Here is an 18,140-nt window from a genome sequence, read left to right on the forward strand (position 1 = left end):
AAAAAAAAAAAAAAGATTTTTGGGTGGGTGAAGAACTAATAATAATAATAATAGTAATAGTTAATAATTTTTAACAGTTAGGATATGCCAGGCACTGTGCTAAGCACTTTACATACATTATATTATGCATTAATCTTATAAAAACACATATTATCCCCTTTTTGTATCTGAGAAAGAGGTTTAGAAAGGAGTAATTTGGCCAAGGACTCATTGTTGGTAAGTGGTGGAGCCTTGGCTATGTAACTGCCAAATCCAAGAGTTGATAGCAATAAAACACTTAATAACAATATAACAGTGGTTCCCCTGCAGTGGAGAGTAGGTGTAGGTTTCTCTCCAAAATAAAGGCCTTGCAGTCACGTGCATACCATTCTAAATGAATGAATGCTTTATCTTTCTAAGGATATGCCTTTACCTTTCACATTATGTGTATACTTAAAAAAAATAATGCTGGAAGGATAGGGAATAACACTGGAGGCACAAAAAGAAAATTCTTTTTGTACGTTATGGATTTTTTTTGGGTTTTGTTTTGTTTTGTTGTTGTTAAACAGATGGGATCTTGCTGTTGCCCAGGCTGGAATGCCATGGCTATTCACTGGACAGTCCCACTACTGATCAGCACATGAGTTTTGACCTGCTTCCTTTCTGACCTGGGCTTGTTTCACCACCTTAGGCAAACTGGTGGTATCCCACTATTAGGAGGTCACTATATTGATGCCCAAATTCCTGCATTCTTTTAGGTTGTCTAGATTTATTTTCAAAATAGACAGACACAGACATCTGCCTATTTTCCTAATTCAGGAGAATCACTTGAGTCCAGGAGTTCTGGGCTGTAGTACTATGCCAATCAATCAATTGGGGTAAGTTTAAGTCTAACATCAATATGGTGACCTCTCAGGAGCAGGAGACCACATTGCCTAAGGGAGGAGTTAACTGGGTAGAAAACAATTGAGGTAGGAAACAAAAGCAGGCCAAAACCCCTGTGCTGATAAGTAGTGGAATCATTCTTTGAATAGGCACTGCACTCCGGCCTGGACAATACAAGGAGATCCCGTCATATATATATACACACACATACACATACACACATATGTATACACACATATATATGCGCGCACACACATATATATGTGTGTAATTACTTTTATAACTAATAGTTATTTGGGGGTTTGGAGAATACAATTAGTTTTACCTTTTTTCTTTATACTTTCCCATATTTTCCAAATTTTCTACAATGCACATGCATTAGTATTGTTTTTTTTTTTTTTTTGAGACGGAGCCTCAAGCTATACCCCTGGGTAGAGTGCTATGGCATCACACTCACAGCAACCTCCAACTCCTGGGCTTAAGCGAGTCTCCTGCCTCAGCCTCCCAAGTAGCTGGAACCACAGGCCCCCGCCACAACGCCTGGCCATTTTTTGGTTACAGCTATCATTGTTGTTTGGCAGGCTGGGCTGGGGATTCGAACCCGCCACCTTAGGTGTATGTGGCTGGCGCCCTAGCTGCTTGAGCCACAGGCGCCAAGCCACATGCATTAGTATTATAACATAACTTTTTTTTTTGAGGCAGGGTCTCACTCGGTTGCCTGGGTTACAGTGCAGTGGCATCACCACAGCTCACTGCAAACTCAAATTCCCAGACTCAAATGATCCTCTCACATTGGTCTTCCAAAGTGCTAGGATTACAGGTGTGAGCCACAATGCCCGGCCCATAAAAACATTTTTGTAAGTAGGCTGAAAATCATTTCCAGTATTGTGCTTGAAATAAAATTTAAAGGATGTCTAGAATTTTATTCATTCATAGAAAGTTATCTGAGAATGAAATACAAGATCTGAGTAGGCAAAGGAAAATTATTTTTAAAAAGTTTTAATGCAGATGTAGCAATCACTTGAAAGATGGACAAATGAGGATATCTAATCAGCTACCGCTGATTATGGGTATCCAGCAGTTCGTCCCCAATACAAATGATACCAAGCTAAGCTGAGTGCTGAGATCTTAGGCTATGACTTAACCACCCCTTAGCAAGACTGGTTAGTTGTAACAGCGAATGAGTGCTGAGAGTGTGAATTGTGTCCACAAGATGAGTCAAGTAACTCACCCTGAAATGGGACCACAAACCACACTCTAGGTGGCCTCTCTCCTCACAAAGGCCAAGTTTGATCTAGAAAGGGCCAAGAGAAAGTGCGAATGCATCATTAGGAAAATGTCTTTATCATTAGAAACTCCCTCCTTATATTCCCCAGAGTGGGAGGAAAGCATTATACCGTTCAGGGATGACTTGCTAATCCTTACCTGTCCGGGAGGGGCGCTTTCCGCACCCAACACCTGCCTATAGAAGACCGGGTCGCAGCTCCGCAGCGTATTCTGGCAGCTGGCCAGCGGGCTGGCGGCACCAGGTTTCTTCAGCAGCGGGTCGCTGCGGCGCGAGTCAGTGGTGAGATACACTTGGTGGTAAAGGTGAGGCGGTAGCAGGCCTCCCCGCACGGCGTCCGCGTGCAAAGAGGGCCCTGGTGTTCTGTACAAGGAGCTTACCGGAGCTCGGTATAGGTCCCTAGCCTGCTTCCACTTGTAAACTTTGAAGATGATCACTCCTAATACTGTGACTGCGAATCCCACAGAGACCAGAATTAGAGAAAGAAGTAGATAAAAGGTGAGATTTTTATTCTGCTCCCGGGGGGCAGAGCCAGAGGGAAACTCGGCCCTGGCTTCAGGAGAGTCCTCGGTTACTGACACTGTTAAGGTGGCAGTGGTTGACAGGGATGGCTCCCCATTGTCTTTGATCAAGATTGTGAGAGTCTGCCTGGGAGAATCTGTGTCCTGGACTGGGCGGGCAGTGCTGACTTGACCCGTGTGAAGTCCCACGGCAAAAAGGCTCTGGTTGGGGGCTCCCAAGAGGCTGTAGGAGAGCCAGGCATTGTGCCCTGCGTCTGCGTCCCAGCCTACTACCCTGGAGACCACGTGGCCCGCAGCTGTACCTCGAGGCAGCATCTCCACCGAGCTTCCACCAGGCCGGGGGTATAGGATCTGAGGGGCATTGTCATTACGGTCAGTGACAAATATGTTCACGCTGATGTTGGTGGACAGGACTGGTGTGCCCCCATCGCTGATATGAGCTGTTAATTCGAACTCCCGCCGATCCTCGTAGTCCAGGGGCACTAAGGATGACACAATACCACTGTCACGATTTATTGTGAAATAGCGACCCACTAGACCCGTTTCAGCCCCTTGCTCCAAGAGAAAGAAAGAAAGGCGAGCATTCTGTGGGGCATCAGGGTCCCAGACACTTAGGTTTAGTATTGGAACCCCAGGGAGATTATTTTCTTCAACATAAATGTTGTAGGAAGATTGTGAAGATTGTGGAGGATTGTCATTGATGTCAGACACTTGGACCCGCACTGTTGTAAGAGCTGAGAGGGAAGGGAGTCCCGCGTCTCGGGCTGTAATGCTGAGGTTGTATTCTGGCACGGTCTCCCGATCCAGGACTCCACTGGTTTTCAAAGTGAAGTAATTCTTCAAGGAAGAAGTAAGGCTGAAGGGGAGACCTGGTAGAATCTCGCAAGTCACCAGCCCATTTTCGCCAGCATCCAGGTCGGTCACACTGAGCAAAGCAATGACAGTCCCCAAAGGGGCATCCTCGGGGACTGGGCTGTACACAGAGGTGACTGTGATCTCCGGAGTATTGTCATTTACGTCCACAACCTCTACTAACACTTTACAATGTGCTCCTTCGGGATTGGCGCCCTTATCTTTGGCCTGGATGTAAATCTCATGGAGTTTCGTGTCTTCGAAGTCCAGTCGACCCTTGATTGTCAGCACCCCAGTTACAAGATCTAAGGCGAATAGTTCCCGCACGCTGGCGCGGTTGTGGCTGCCGAAGGAGTAAATGATTTCACCGTTGGGGCCTTCATCCAGATCCGTGGCACGGACTTGCACCACGCGAGTGCCGGGGGGTGCATCCTCCAGCACGCGCGCCCGGTACAAGGACTGGTTGAAAGCAGGCGCATTGTCATTAGCATCCAACACCGTGATGCGAATAGGAAGGCTGGCGGAGAGAGCCGGGGTTCCTCCGTCCAGCGCTGTCAGCACTAACTGGAGACTGGGCTCTCGTTCTCGGTCCAGGGAGCGCTCCAACACCAGCTCCGCGTACTTGGTGCTGTCCTCCCGCGTCTGCACCCGAAGCGCAAAGTATTCGTTTCGGCTCAGCTCATAGGTTTGTAAAGAGTTGCTTCCCACATCGGGATCGTGCGCGCTCTCGAGCGGAAAGCGCGTCCCTGGCGCCACAGCCTCGCTAATCTCCAATTTCATTTCCCGGGTAGGGAAAGCGGGGTTGTTGTCGTTGATGTCCTGGATCACCACTTCCACACTGAAGAGCTCCAGCGGGTTCTCTACTACCAACTCCAGAGTTACAGTGCAGGAGGGCAGGGTCCCACACAGCTCCTCTCGATCCAGACGGTCGTTCACGAACATCTCTCCGGTCTCCCTGTTCACCTCAAAGAATCTTCGGCTAGCTCCAGACACCACCCGGAGCCTGCGGGCTGACAGGCTGCCGAGATCCAAACCGAGGTTCGCAACCACGTTGCCCACAGAGAAACCCTTCTCTCTTTCCTCCAGGATCTCATAGTGAATGACAGTGGAAGCCTTGTTCAAGGCACCAAGCAGAAGCAAAACTCCCACCACTCTCCCGGTGCTTACCAGTCCGCTCCTCCAGGCCTCTGGGACCATCTCACTCAAAAGCAGTTCCTCTCCGCGGGGTCCAGATTGTCCTGGCGATTTTCTGAGAAACTTTCAGCGGGTTAGCGCTCCGGCGCTGGGCGCCGAGTCCGACATGGCTTTCTGGATGCCGCTGATTTGCTCGCCGACTGTTCAGTCTCTGCCTCATCCCGGGGCGCCGAAAGGGGACGGGCCGGGGCCAGATCTCCAGCGTCTTCATTGGCCGACAGCGGCACACAGAGTCCCAGCCAATAACTGCACGAAGAATGCGCTAGCGCCGGGCTCTCGGAGCAGGACACGCGCTAGCGCCAGGAACTTCACTTTCCTTTGGCTTACTTCCAGAGTTTCCAGCCAAAGCGACCTGCCGGTATCTGTACATAGGAAGCCTACCTTAGCCTGGAAAGCCAGCAGCGGGACAATGAAGCTGGCGGTTCTGCAAAGACTCCAAGCCAAATCAAGGCCTATTAAACACCTTAATCGCTTTCTTTGACCACAGAAAGGGGGATCAAACCAAACCAAAACCCGACACAACATTGTGTGGACAACCAACAGATCTATTTTTTTTTTTTTTTTTGGAAGACAGGCGATTAGTTGGACCCTACTTGTAAGGAGGCATTTAGCCTTTCTGTAGAGATGTCAATAATTTCAGTTTTCTTTCTTACCAAATGAAACTGAAGGATTCCCTGTCATTTCCCCAGTAGAACAAATCTGCAGGAGCTATGTGCTTGGTTTAACTCTGCCTTAAAAATACAATTCTGAATTCATTTCTTTTAAAACTGGATGTCATTGTTTAGTGTGCTCTCTCTCTTCGAGATGGGGCGGGAGGGTGGATCTCCCTATGTTACCGGGCTAGAGTGCAGTGGCAGGTTGAGCTCACTGAAGTCTTCACTCAAGAGACCCTCCAACCTCAGCCCCCACAGTAGCTAGGATTAACAGGTGCAGGTCATCAGCTGGCCAGCTCTCAGTTCTTAAGAACCAGGGAGCAATATGAAATTTCTTACTCTGTCTTTGACAAGGAGCATAATCTCAAATTGTAGAGCATAATCTCTCAAATATTTCCCTTTACTTGATCAATCCTTTTCTCAAGATCTTGGGTTCATGTACCACAAGGAGAAATTGCATTGTTAATAAAGAATAATGAAGAAAGAGGAAGAAGGAAAAGGAGGCGGAGGAGAGAAAAGGAGGTAGGAGGAGAAAATTTAAAAACCAAGTATACTTGCCATCTAATCACCTTAATAAAATGATTGAGAGAATAGCAGCAAAGCTCCATAAGTCCTTAGAGAAGTAAAGTGTCTTTAGCCAGAGAATAAAGAACCTTGAGTTTTCCATTTAGGACTGCATTCACCAAACAAAATAGCAATGATTTGGATAACAAATAAGAAAGTCTTCTATGATATAAGCCAGAGTTGAGTTGAGTGTGTCTTTGAACAAGAAACTAACTTCTAAGTGTTCTCAGAATCCTATCCTATCAAGTGAATAAGGCAGGTAAAGTACTTGGCATAGAGTAAGCCAATTAATGATGCAAACTACCCCACTAGATGCTAGCTGGATATAAAGTTATGTCTCCATAACTAGCTAGATATTTATATAACTATATGTCTAGCTAGATATAAAGTTATATTTCATACTGTTTCTATATACTTATCTTGAATATCACTTTGATTGAACATAGTCTTTTCTGAACTGTAACAGAACCTTGAAATAGGCAGGAGGTAGACAGATAGATTAGCTAGGTGATGAGAAGTAAGTATCTATAGCCTATTTCCTGAAGAGATACAAAGCTATGTATTTCTTTAATACTTTAATCTCTTATAACCCCCAGTTTTAAATAGTTAAGTTTGACAATTGGCCAGACCTTTAATAAGGCTGATAGGCATTAGAAGGCAGAATATATTTAGAATTTAGAATATAGAATACAGCCCAGTCACTTGCTTCTCCAAGTAGGAGGACCAGGGCCCAGGCATCACCTGAGAGCTTGTTGGAAAGGCTACTGAATCAGAATTTGCATTTTAGCAAAACACCAGCATGAGTTGAAAATACATTAAAGTTTGACAAGCACTAGTTTAGAAGCTTATTTGGAAACATACTGATTTATCTATCTTCTTTCCCATTTAGTATCACTTAATTCACAGTCTTGTTTTTAGAAATCAGCTTTAAAAAATAAGTAATTTTCTTATTAATAATAAGGGCTATAGTTTTCATAAAACCTCTTCATAAAAGCCAGTAGATGATCTAATTCACACCCACATAGGAGAAAAACTCATTGCAATTCAAGTTGGGAGGAGAGGGAACAAGGGAAGGGGGAGAGGGGCGGAGGGGAGGTTTGGGGTGCTCTTACAATGGGCACAATGTAGGGGTATAGGGCACACATTTTGGGTGCAGGACATAACTACAAGAGGGACTCTACCTGATAAATTCAAATATCATGACCTGGTTGTTTGTACCCTCACATTAACCTGGAAAAACAACAACAAAACCTCTTAGGTTAATAAACCAGTAGTACCTTTGTGGATCCATTCTCCACAGCAGCTAGAGTGATTTTCCTGAAATTTTAATTGAATTATACAATTCTCCAGCTACTTCCCAGCAGCATCACACTACTCTTAAAATAAAATACCAAATCCTTTGCATAGTATCAAATTTCTCATGCTTTCTCTCTTCTCTCACTATACTCCATTGCTCTGCTTTGAGTGTGGGCCTTACCGCAGGCAGTTCCTCTCCCAAGAAAGTTTCTTTCTCCCCCTCCCTTTACTTCAGTAATTTCTACAAAATTTTAGGTTTCAGTTCAAATGTTATTTCCTTAGAGAAGTCTTCCATTAGGCCCTGATTAAAACCAGTATCCTTTGTTATGCTCTCTCAGAGTAACTTATATATTTTTTCCATTGAACTTATATAATTTAAAGTTTTATTATTATTATCTTTACCTATTTATTTTTGAGAAAAATCTCATTCTGTTGCCCAAGGCTAGAATGCTGTGACATGGTGTCAGCATACCTCACAGCAAACTCAAACTCCTTGGCTCAAGCAATCCTCCCGCCTCAGCCTCCCATGGTGTTAGGATTACAGGCAAGTTTTTTTTTTTTTTTTGAGACAGAGTCTCACTTTGTCACCCTTGGTAGAGTGCTGTGGTGTCATAGTTCACAGCAACCTCAAACTCCTGGGCTTAAGTGATGCTCCTGCCTCAGCCTCCCAAGTAGCTGGAATTATAGGTGCCTACTATAATGCCCAGATATTTTTAGAGACTGTGGTCTCACTCTGGCTTAGGCTGGTCTTGATATGAGCTCAGGCAATCCACCTGCCTCCGTCTCCCAAATGCTGGGATTATGGGGATGAGCCACGGTGCCTGGCTCTTGGTTGAAGTTTTATAATTATTTTTTTATGTAAGTACAAGGTCTGCCTCTCTCATTAAAAGAAAAAAAAAAAAAGAAGCAGCTCCAGGAGGTCAGAGACCACACCATTTTGATGACCATTGGCATCCCTGTGTTTAGCACAATAGTCACTTGATGCTTATTAATATAGCAATCTTTATACTGATGGCTCAGTAATCATAACATACACTAAACATTATATATATTCATTCGCGTGCATCCACTCTTCCTTGGAGTGACCATTTTTGTAAGACACATTTACTCTTTCAAGCTACCCACTGGGCCTAATAAAACTGTTCCCTAACCCAAACTCTAGTTGCTATGTAAACTTAAAGTTGTTAATTTTTTCTAAATGAAGTAATTCACTTCAGTTTATACTGATAACTTTGAGGAAGAAAAAAGTGTAGCTTTCTGATCATAAAAACTTTTTGGCACAACAGAAGTTTAAGTGATAACACGATAAAGATGCTAACTCAAATCACTGGGACAAAGATGAAGTTCTTAGTAAATGGTAGTGAGACACCTGGCTAGCCATTTGGGAAAAAAAGATAAAATTAGATCCATATCTTAGCACACACAAGAATAAACTCCAATTAGACCAGGGATCTAAATGTAGAAGCCAAAATCCATCCAAGAAGAAGAAAAGAGCAGTAATAAATGTTTCTATAACCTATGTGTGGGAAAAGGCTTTCTAACTATATCTCGAAACCTAAATGCAGTGTAAGATTGATTCATTTGATTACATAAAAATAAAGGGAAATGGCTGCATTGCAAAAAATAGAAGCATAGTCAAAAGAAAATGAAACAGAGAAAATATTTGCAACCAATATCTTAGACAAAAGGCCAATATCCTTAAAATGAAAGGTCTTCAAAAAGTTCATGGAAAATACATATGGTGCAAAACTATGCATAAATTTCAAAATTTTTAATAGCCAAATAACTTGTACTACCTTGTTATACCTTGTTATAACATATCTGCATAGGGTCTAGTTCAGTGTTTTTCCATCATTTTCATCTCACGGCACACTTTGAAGCTGTATTTAAACTTCTGCAGCACACTTAAATTACGCTGATCAAAAACAAGAGTAAAAAAAAGAATATAGTTACTGGACTTTGAACTTCTTTCAAAAATAATTTAGTTATTGATCTTTAAAATTTTTTGAGGCATGTTGCAGGTCCTCTTATGGCACATCAGTGTGCCACTGGTCTAGGCCGGGTGCAGCGGCTTATGCCTGTAATCCTAGCACTCTGGGAGGCCCAAATGGGCAGATCACTTGACCTTACTGGTTTAGACCAGCCTGAGCAAAAGCTAGACCCTGTCTCTAAAACATATATATACATATATATATAGCTGGACATTGTGGTGGGTGCCTGTAGTCCTAGGTACTTGGGAGGCTGAGACAAGAGAATCACTTGAGCCCAAGAGTTTGAGGTTGCTGTGACTATGATGCCACAGCCCTCTATGGGGGTGGGCAAGGGGACAAAGTGAGACTCTGTCTCAAAAAAAAAAAAGGAAATCATTGGTCTAGTTTGAGGCACTAAGAAAGGCAAGACATCAATTTGAAAGACGTCCCTATTAAAGCAACATGAATTCTGCTATAGTTGAAACAAAAACAAATATCAAATTTATGGTCAAGTGTGGGTTGCAAATGATAAAATCATTGATGCTTTAGAAAAAATTTATGGGGACAATGCCCCAAGAAACCAGCAGTTTACAAATGGATAACTTGTTTGAAGAAAGGACAGGACAAGGATGAAGATGAAGCCTGTAGCAACAGACCATCGACATCAATTTGTAAGGAAAAAGTTAATCTTGTTTATGCCCCCTGTGAAGAAGTCTGAGGATTAAGCAATAGTTTGAACAATAGGAAACATCACAGACATCTCAACCAGTTCAGCTTACACAATCCTGACTGAAAAATGAAAGCTGAGCATGGGCGCCAAAAGTGTTGTGCACAGATCAGCTGCAGACAAGGCCAGAGCTTTTGATGGGAATTTTAAACAAGTGAGATCAAGATCCTGAAGTAACGAGATGAAACATGGCTTTACCAGCATAATCCTAAAGACAAAACACAATCAAAGCAATGGCTCCCAACAGGTGGAAGTGGTCCATTGAAAGCAAAAATGGACTGTTCTAGAGCAAGTGTCATGACAATAGTTTTTTTTGATGCTCAAGGAATTTTGCTCGTCGGTTTTTTGTTATTATGAGTTTCTTTCTTTCTTTCTTTCCTTTTTTTTTTTTTTGAGGCAAAGTCTCACTATGTTGCCCTCGATAGAGTGCCGGGGTGTCACAGCTCACAGCAACCCCAAACTCTTGGGCTCAAGTGATTCTCTTGCCTCAGCCTCCCTAGTAGCTGGCATTATAGGCACCCACCACAACGCCTGGCTATTTTTTTGTTGTTGTTTAGCAGGCCCGGGCTGGGTTTGAACCCACTAGCCCCTGTGCACATGGCTGGCACCCTAACCACCGAGCTATGGGTACCCAGCCGAGTGTTTCTTTTTTTAAATTTAGGATTAATATAAGGGTACAGACAATTGGTTTAGATTGTTTGAATTTGTTAGGTAGCATCTGAGTTGCAGTTGAGTCCTTTAAAAGTTAGCCAAAGCTTTATAGACAAACACCCAGGAAAGCTTTACCAGAGAGTCCTTCTCTACCAAGACAATGTTCTTTCTCATTCCTCTCATCAACAAAGTCAATTTGTGGCTCAGCGCCTGTAGCTTAGTGGCTAAGGCACCAGCCACATACATCAGAGCTGGTGGGTTCAAATCCAGCCAGGGTGTGCCAAACAACAATGATAACTACAACCAAAAAAAGAAGACAGCCAGGCATTGTAGTGGGCGCCTTTAGTCCCAGGTACTTGGAAGGCTGAGGCAAGAGAATTGCTTAAGCCCAAGAGTTTGAAGTTGCTGTGAGCTGTGATGCTACAGCACTCTACACAGTGCAACAGCTTGAGACTCTGTCTCAAACAAACAAACAAACAAAAAAACAAAGGCAATTTGCAAGAGTTTCCATGGGAAATCATTAGGAATCCCCATCTTACAGTCCTGATTTGGCTCCTTCTGATTTCTTTTTGTTTCCCAGTCTTGTTTTTTTGTTTGCGTGTTTCTCAGTCTTGTTTTTTGAGTCTCACTCTATGCCCTGAGCAGAATGCAGTGATTTGGCATCATCATAACTCCATCACCGCAACCTTAGACTTGGGCTGCAGGCATCCTGCTGCCTCAGTCTCTTGAGTCGCTGGGAGTACAGGTGCTCACCACATTGCCCAGCTGGGTTTTTAAAAAATATTTTGTCAAAAAGAAATATTTTGTCAAGTTGGGGTCTCACTTTTGCTCAGACAATTCTCAAACTCCTGAGCTCAAGCAATCCTCCTGCCTCAGCCTCCCATAGTGCTGGGATTCCAGGCATGAGCCACTGTGCACTGCTGTTTCCTAGTCTTAAAAAATCTTTAAAGGGCTCCCATTTTTCTAAAGTTAATAAAGTAAAACAGACTGTATTGACATAGTTAAATTCCTAGGACACCCAGTTCTTTATGGATGGACTAAATGACTGGTTTCATTGCTTATAAAAGTGTCTTGAACTTGATGGAGCTTATGTTGAGAAATAAAATTTAAGCTTTTATCTTTTAATTCCATTTTTCATGAGCTTTTGAAGTGCCCCTGTATATATGTAACTTTCTACAAATTTAGTATACAATTAGAAAAAAAACTAATAGAAAAATTAACAGTAGACACAAACAATTGAAAAAAATAAAAAAAAACTGTCTTCTAAATATATGAAAACCTACTTAACCATATTCATAATAAAATAAATTCTAATTAAAACTATTTTGAGATATCTTCTTTTTTTCTTTTTTTTGAGACAGAGTTTCACTATGCCTTGATAGAGTGCTGTGGTGTCATTGCTCACAGCAACCTCAAACTCTTGGGCTTAGCCATTCTCTTGCCTCAGCCTCCCAAGTAGCTAGGAGTACAGGCACCCACCACAGTGCCCGGCTATTTTTGTGTTGTAGTTGTCACATTATTTAGCAGGCCTGGGTGAGTTTGAACCCACCAGTCCCAGTGTATGTGGCCAGTGCCCAAACCACTGAGCAATGGGTGCCTCGCCGAGATATCTTTCCTTTTTTGAGACAGAGCCTCTAGCTGTTGCCTTGGTTAGAGTGCTGTGGCATCACAGCTCACAGCAACCTCCTCTCCTGTCTCCGCCTCCCAAGTAGCTGGGACTATAGGCACTTGCCACGATGCCTAGCTATTTTTTGGTTGCAGCCATCATTGTTGTTTGGTGGGCCAGACTGGATTTGAACCCGCCAGCTCAGGTGTATGTGGCTGGCGCCTTAACTGCTTGAGCCACAGGCGCCAAGCCAAGATATCTTTTTTATACCAATCATGTTGGAAAAATTTTAAAAGATTGACAGTCTACTTTGGAGATGAGACTATGGGACAATAGACATTCTCATTTATTAATAGGAATGCAAAATATACAACCTATATGGAGGTGAATACTTATATCTAACAAAACTACATATGCATTTGCCCTATGACCCAGCAATCACATTATTAGGAATATATCATAAGCATATGCCTCAAAAATTACAAAAATACAGATTTTTGTACACTAGGTTATTCATTATAGCATTATTTGTAATTGCAAAAATTTTAGAAGCCACCTAAATGGCAAATTATACATTGTATGTACACATACAACAGAATTTTAAGGAGCTATTTAAAAATGAATATTTCTGTAAATTCATATAGAACGATTCTGAGAGTGTATTTTTAGTGCTAATAGGAAAGTGAAAAGTTCTGCTTCCAACCATGTGGAACTAGCTGTACCACTACAAATGACTAGAAAATTGATCACAATATGTGGGAAATGATTTTCAACACTGGCTTAAAAGGCAGTGCAGCCCTACAATCCATGAGGGAAGGGGAACAAAGGAGGACCTGCAAACTAGGATCTCCAGGTTTCTTGCCTGGACGCAACGCAGGAAAGGGGAAATCCAAGAATAACACCATGGTTTTGCTGAGTTGAGGAATAAATATTAGAGTTTGGGGAGTCTGAGGGAGCCAGAATTTGTGGGACAGAGCACAGTAGAGAATGGAGCTACACAAAGAACTTCAGACATGTGGATAAGGATCCCCTTTAGTATTTGGCTGAATAATAATCTGAATATGCATAGATTGACACTCCTCTGAAGCTGAGCAAAAAGCAACTGCCAGGGAGCTATTAGCTGAAGAATTCTTGGAGGTCACACAAGGCTGGAAAATGTTTGAATTTCATTCAGCCAGAATAAAGAGACTTCATTGAATACTGAGAGTAATTTTTCTTTTGGTCACCCGTGGTAGAGTGCCATAGCATCCTAACTCACAGCAACTTCAAACTCTTGGGCTAATGTGATCCTCTTGCCTCAGCCTCCCCCATAGCTGAGACTAGAGGTGCCTACTACAATGCCCTGCTAGTTTTTAGAGACAGGATCTTGCTCTGGCTCAGGCTGGTCTGGAACTCCTGAACTGAAGTAATTCACCCACCTCAGCCTCCAAGAGTGTTAGTATTACAGGCATGAGCCAACACACCTACCACTGAGAGTAATTTTTAAAAGTTAGAATTCAAACAATTAAGAAAGTGTGGTGAAGGCTATGTTAATCAGTTTGATGAAAGTATTTCAAATTGTGTATAAAACCAGCACATTGTACCCCATAAATGCATTAATGTACACAGCTATGATTTAATTAAAAAAAATAGGACAACACCTATGGCTCAAAGGAGTAGGGCGCCGACCCCATATGCCAGAGGTGATGGGTTCAAACCCAGCCCTGGCCAAAAACTGCCAAAAAAAAAAAAAAATAAAATAAAATAAAATAAAACTTAGAATTCAGTAGTAGGGCTAAAAAAGCTTAAGGCAAAGGCTACTATAGACTTGTCCCAATGAAGCTTAAAAATAAGGCTTGATGTCAACAGATCATAAAGAATGTTTAAGAAAATGGAAAACAAGACTTGAAAAGATCAACCCAATCCGCATAATTGCCTTCCAAAACAAAATTTAATACTTATTGAAGAAAGACAACAAAATCCAAACACTCAACAATGTAACATTTACAATGTCCACCAGCCAATGAAAACATTATATATGCAAATAAGCAGCAAATTGTGATCCAAAACCAGGAAAAAAATCATCACTAGAAATGACAAAGGTAACAAAATTAGCAACAAGAACTTTAAAACTGCTATTATAGGTCTGTTAAGGATTTAAAAGAAAATATGATGATAATGAGGAGAGAAATGAAAGAATCAAATGGAACTTCTAGAAGAGAAAAATGCAATACATAAAGTGCAAACGTCACCAGATAGGATTAGCAGTGACTAGACACTGAAGAAAAAAGATCACTGAACTTGAAGACATGGCAATAGAAACTATTCAAAATGAAACACGGAAAAAGGCTGAGAAAAAGTATGAACAGAGCTTCAGGGACCTGTGGGAAAATATCAAGCAATCTAGCATTAGTGAAATTAGAATCCTGTAATTGGGGAGAAAGAGTAGGTCTGTGTCAGAAGTATTTTAATAAGTCTGGCCCCAAACTTTCTAAATTTAAAGAAAATTATAGATTCACGGAAAATGCTCAATGAACCAAAAGTAAGACAAAAGAAGAAAGAAGAAAAACATACCACGGTCCATTGTAACTAAATTGCTGACAATCAATGATAAAAAGAAAAGTTTAGAGCATCCCAAAGAAAAAAATTAAATGCAAAAGAACAAAGATAAGGAAGACCATTGGCTGGGGGCCCACACCTGTAATTCCAGTGCTTTGGGAGTCTAGGGCAGGAGGATTATGTGAGGCCAGAAGTTGGAAGTTACAGGAAGCTGTGATTATGCCACTATACTCCAGCCTGGCCACAGAGAGAGATCCTGGCTCTCTTTTTAAAAAAAAAAAAAAGGACTGTAGATGTTTTATTGTAAACAATAGAGAAGAGAGAGAATATCTTTAAAATAATGAAAGGAAAAAAAGAAAGATCAAGCCTAAAAGTCTAGCCAGCAAAACAATCTTTTAAAAACAAAGGAGAGATAATTTATGTTTTTACTGCAAAAATATAAGTAATATAAGTACTGTGAGGCAATAGATATGTTAAATAGCTTGATTTTAGCCATTCCACAACATGTATATCTCAAACATCATTTTTTACATCACATACATATATTTTTTACTAATCAATTAAATAAATTTTAAAAATGAAGGTGATATCCTTTTTATTTTTTTTCTTTTTCTTTTTCTTTTCTTTTCTTTTTTTTTTTTTTTTGAGATAGAGTCTCACTATGTCACCCTTGGTAGAGTGCCATGGCATCACAGCTCACAGCAACTCCAAACTCTTGGGCTTAAGCAATTCTCTTGCCTCAGCTTCCCAAGTAGCTGGGACTACAGGCATCTGCCACAATGCCCAGCTATTTTTTGGTTGCAATTGTCATTGTTGTTTGGCAGGTCTGGGCTGGATTTGAACCTTCCAGGTCCAGTGTATGAGGCTGGCACCCTAGCCACTTGAGCTACAGGCACTAAGCTGATATACTTTTTCAAACAAACAAAAGCCAAGAAAATTGTAACCAGCAGAACTGCACTGTAACAAATACTAAAGGAAGTTCTTTAGTCTGAAGGGAAATAATACCAGATAGAAACTTGGATCTATATAAAGAAATTCATAATATAAATGGTAAAAATATAGGTTAAATTTTAAAGACTTTTCACTTTAAATTTTTTAAAATTATAATCTATTGCTTAAAGTACAAACAATAACACACTATGGGGCTTATAACATATGAAGAAGTAAAATGTGTGACAAGACCGTGAAAGACCAAGCAGGGGAGATGGAAGCATATTGTTACTACTATCAGGCACTTCCATTATATGAGAAGTGGTATAATATTATTTGAAGTAGATGATTATAAGTTAAAGATATGTATTGTGAACCCTAGAGCAAGCATTTAAAAAATCAAAGAAAATATATAATAAACTAATGCCAGAGACAAAATAGAATAATAGGTAATAATCCAAAATAAGGCAGGAAAGGATGAAAAAAAGAGATAATGAACAAATGGAATAAGGAGAAAAAGAGCAAGATGGTAGACATAATTCTAATCATATCAATATTACATTAAATATAAGTGGTCTGCACATTTCAATTAAAAGTCAGAGATTTTCAAACTGCACAAAAAGCAAGCATCACAGCTCACAGCAAACTCAAACCCTTGGGTGGCACCTGTGGCTCAAAGGAGTAGGGTACTGGCTCCATATGCCAGAGGTGGCAGGTTCAGATAGCCCTAGGCAGAAACTGAAAAAAAGAAAAAAGCAAATCCCAAGTATATCCTGTCCATAGAAAATGAATTTTTCATATAAAAGATGGAAAAAGACACACCAGGCAAATACAAATTATAAGAAAGCTGGAGTGGTTGTATTAATATTAGAAAAAGTAGGCCTTAGGACAAAATATATTAGTAAAGATAAAAAAATACATTTCAAAATAATGAAAAGGCCAATTCATGAAGTATCAAGAAGATTTAATAATCTCAATTGTTTCTTAACCCAAAGGAAATTACCAGGGACAAAAAGGGGCATTAGTAAGTACATAATGATAAAAGAGCCAGTCCACCAAAGAGACATAGTAATCTTAGATGTGTATGTACCAAACAACAGAGCTTCAAGAAGCAAAAACTGACAGAACTAGAAGGAAAAATAGACAAATCTATCATTATAGTTGGAGATGTCAACTATTTGACAATTGACAGAACTACTGACAAGATTATAGAAGAGGTTAATAACACTATTAACTAACAGGACCTAATTGACACTTATAGAACATTCTACGCATGTATTCAGTTGTTCTACTCAACAACTGAATACATATTCTTTTTAAGCACCCATGGAACATTCTGATCATTTCCAGGATTAGAAGACAAAACTCAACAAATTTAAAAGAATTGAAACATACAGAATGTGTTCTTTGATCATACTGGAATTCAACTAAAAATCAGTAACAGAAAGATAACAGAAAGGTGCAACATTTAGAAATAAAACTTTACAGGTCAAAATAATCCACAGGTCAAAGAGTCTCAAAGGAAACTTTAAAATACACCGAAGTGAAAGAAAATGAAAATACAACCTAGAAAAGTTTGTGAGGCATAACTAAAAGAATCTTCAGAGGGAAATATATAGCATTAAAGACAAGAGAAAATATCTAAATCAATAAATATAATTCCACCCCAGGAAAATAGGAAAGGCTGTAGCTACTGGGGAGGCTGAGGAGGGAGGACCACTTGAGCCCAGAAGTTTGAGGTTGCAGTGAGCTTTGATTGCAGCACTGCACACTGGCCTGGGTGACAGAGTAAGACTCTGTTTTTTAAAACACAAAGCAAAACAAAAATAGGGATGAAAGACCAAAATAAGACACAAAGCAGCAGAATTTAGAACACAAATGTAAGAGAGAAATAAAGAAAATTGAACTTTTAGGCATATACTCAAGATAAATTCAAATATATGTTCATTTAAAGACTTGTAGCAAATGTTTATAGCAACATTTTTCATAATATCCAAAAACTAGAGGCAATATTAATGTCAATGGATAAATGGATAAACAAAAAGTGGACTATCCCTACAATGGAATACTATTTAGCAATAAAACAGAATAAAGTACTGATACATGCTATATGAATAAAGCTCAAAAATAAGCCAAGTGAAACAAGCCAGAGACCCAAAAGAACCACATATTTTATGATTGTATTTATATGAAGTTTCTAGAAAAGAAAAAACTACAGCTAGATAGTAGATCAGTGGTTGCTGGTTGCTTAGATATGGGAGTGGGAATTGACTAAAAAGAAGCACAAATAAAACTTTGGGATGATGGAAATGTTCTAAGACTGGATTGTGAAAATGGTTGCAAAGTGGCACAAATTTACTAAGATGCAGAGGGTGCCAAAAAATGGAGCCACATTTTAAGAAAGGCCAAAAAACTGTATTAAAATTGTAATATTCAATATGTACTGACAACAAAAGATGAATACAAGCCACATTGAGCAGCTCTGGTAA

General features: G+C 40.6%; 1 protein-coding gene across 10 annotated transcripts in view; it reads right to left on the reverse strand.

The window, feature by feature from the left end:
• Window positions 1-18,140, reverse strand: part of LOC100943920 (protocadherin gamma-C4) — a 187,732-nt gene that overhangs the window by 30,030 nt on the left and 139,562 nt on the right. Inside the window, exon 1 of one of the 10 annotated variants that reach the window (XM_003782102.3) lies at window positions 2,290-5,075. The exons of 8 other annotated variants lie outside the window; for them this stretch is intronic. In XM_003782102.3, coding sequence (XP_003782150.1) covers window positions 2,290-4,719 — 2,430 coding nt within the window. In that variant the 5' untranslated portion in view covers window positions 4,720-5,075. Of the gene's footprint in view, window positions 1-2,289; window positions 5,076-18,140 lie in introns of those variants that run through there. One more of the 10 variants, XM_023515763.1, reaches the window with a different exon arrangement.

This window comes from Otolemur garnettii, unplaced genomic scaffold, assembly GCF_000181295.1.
Source record: "Otolemur garnettii isolate 467f Iridium unplaced genomic scaffold, OtoGar3 scaffold00003, whole genome shotgun sequence".
Taxonomy (NCBI): Eukaryota; Metazoa; Chordata; class Mammalia; order Primates; family Galagidae; genus Otolemur; species Otolemur garnettii.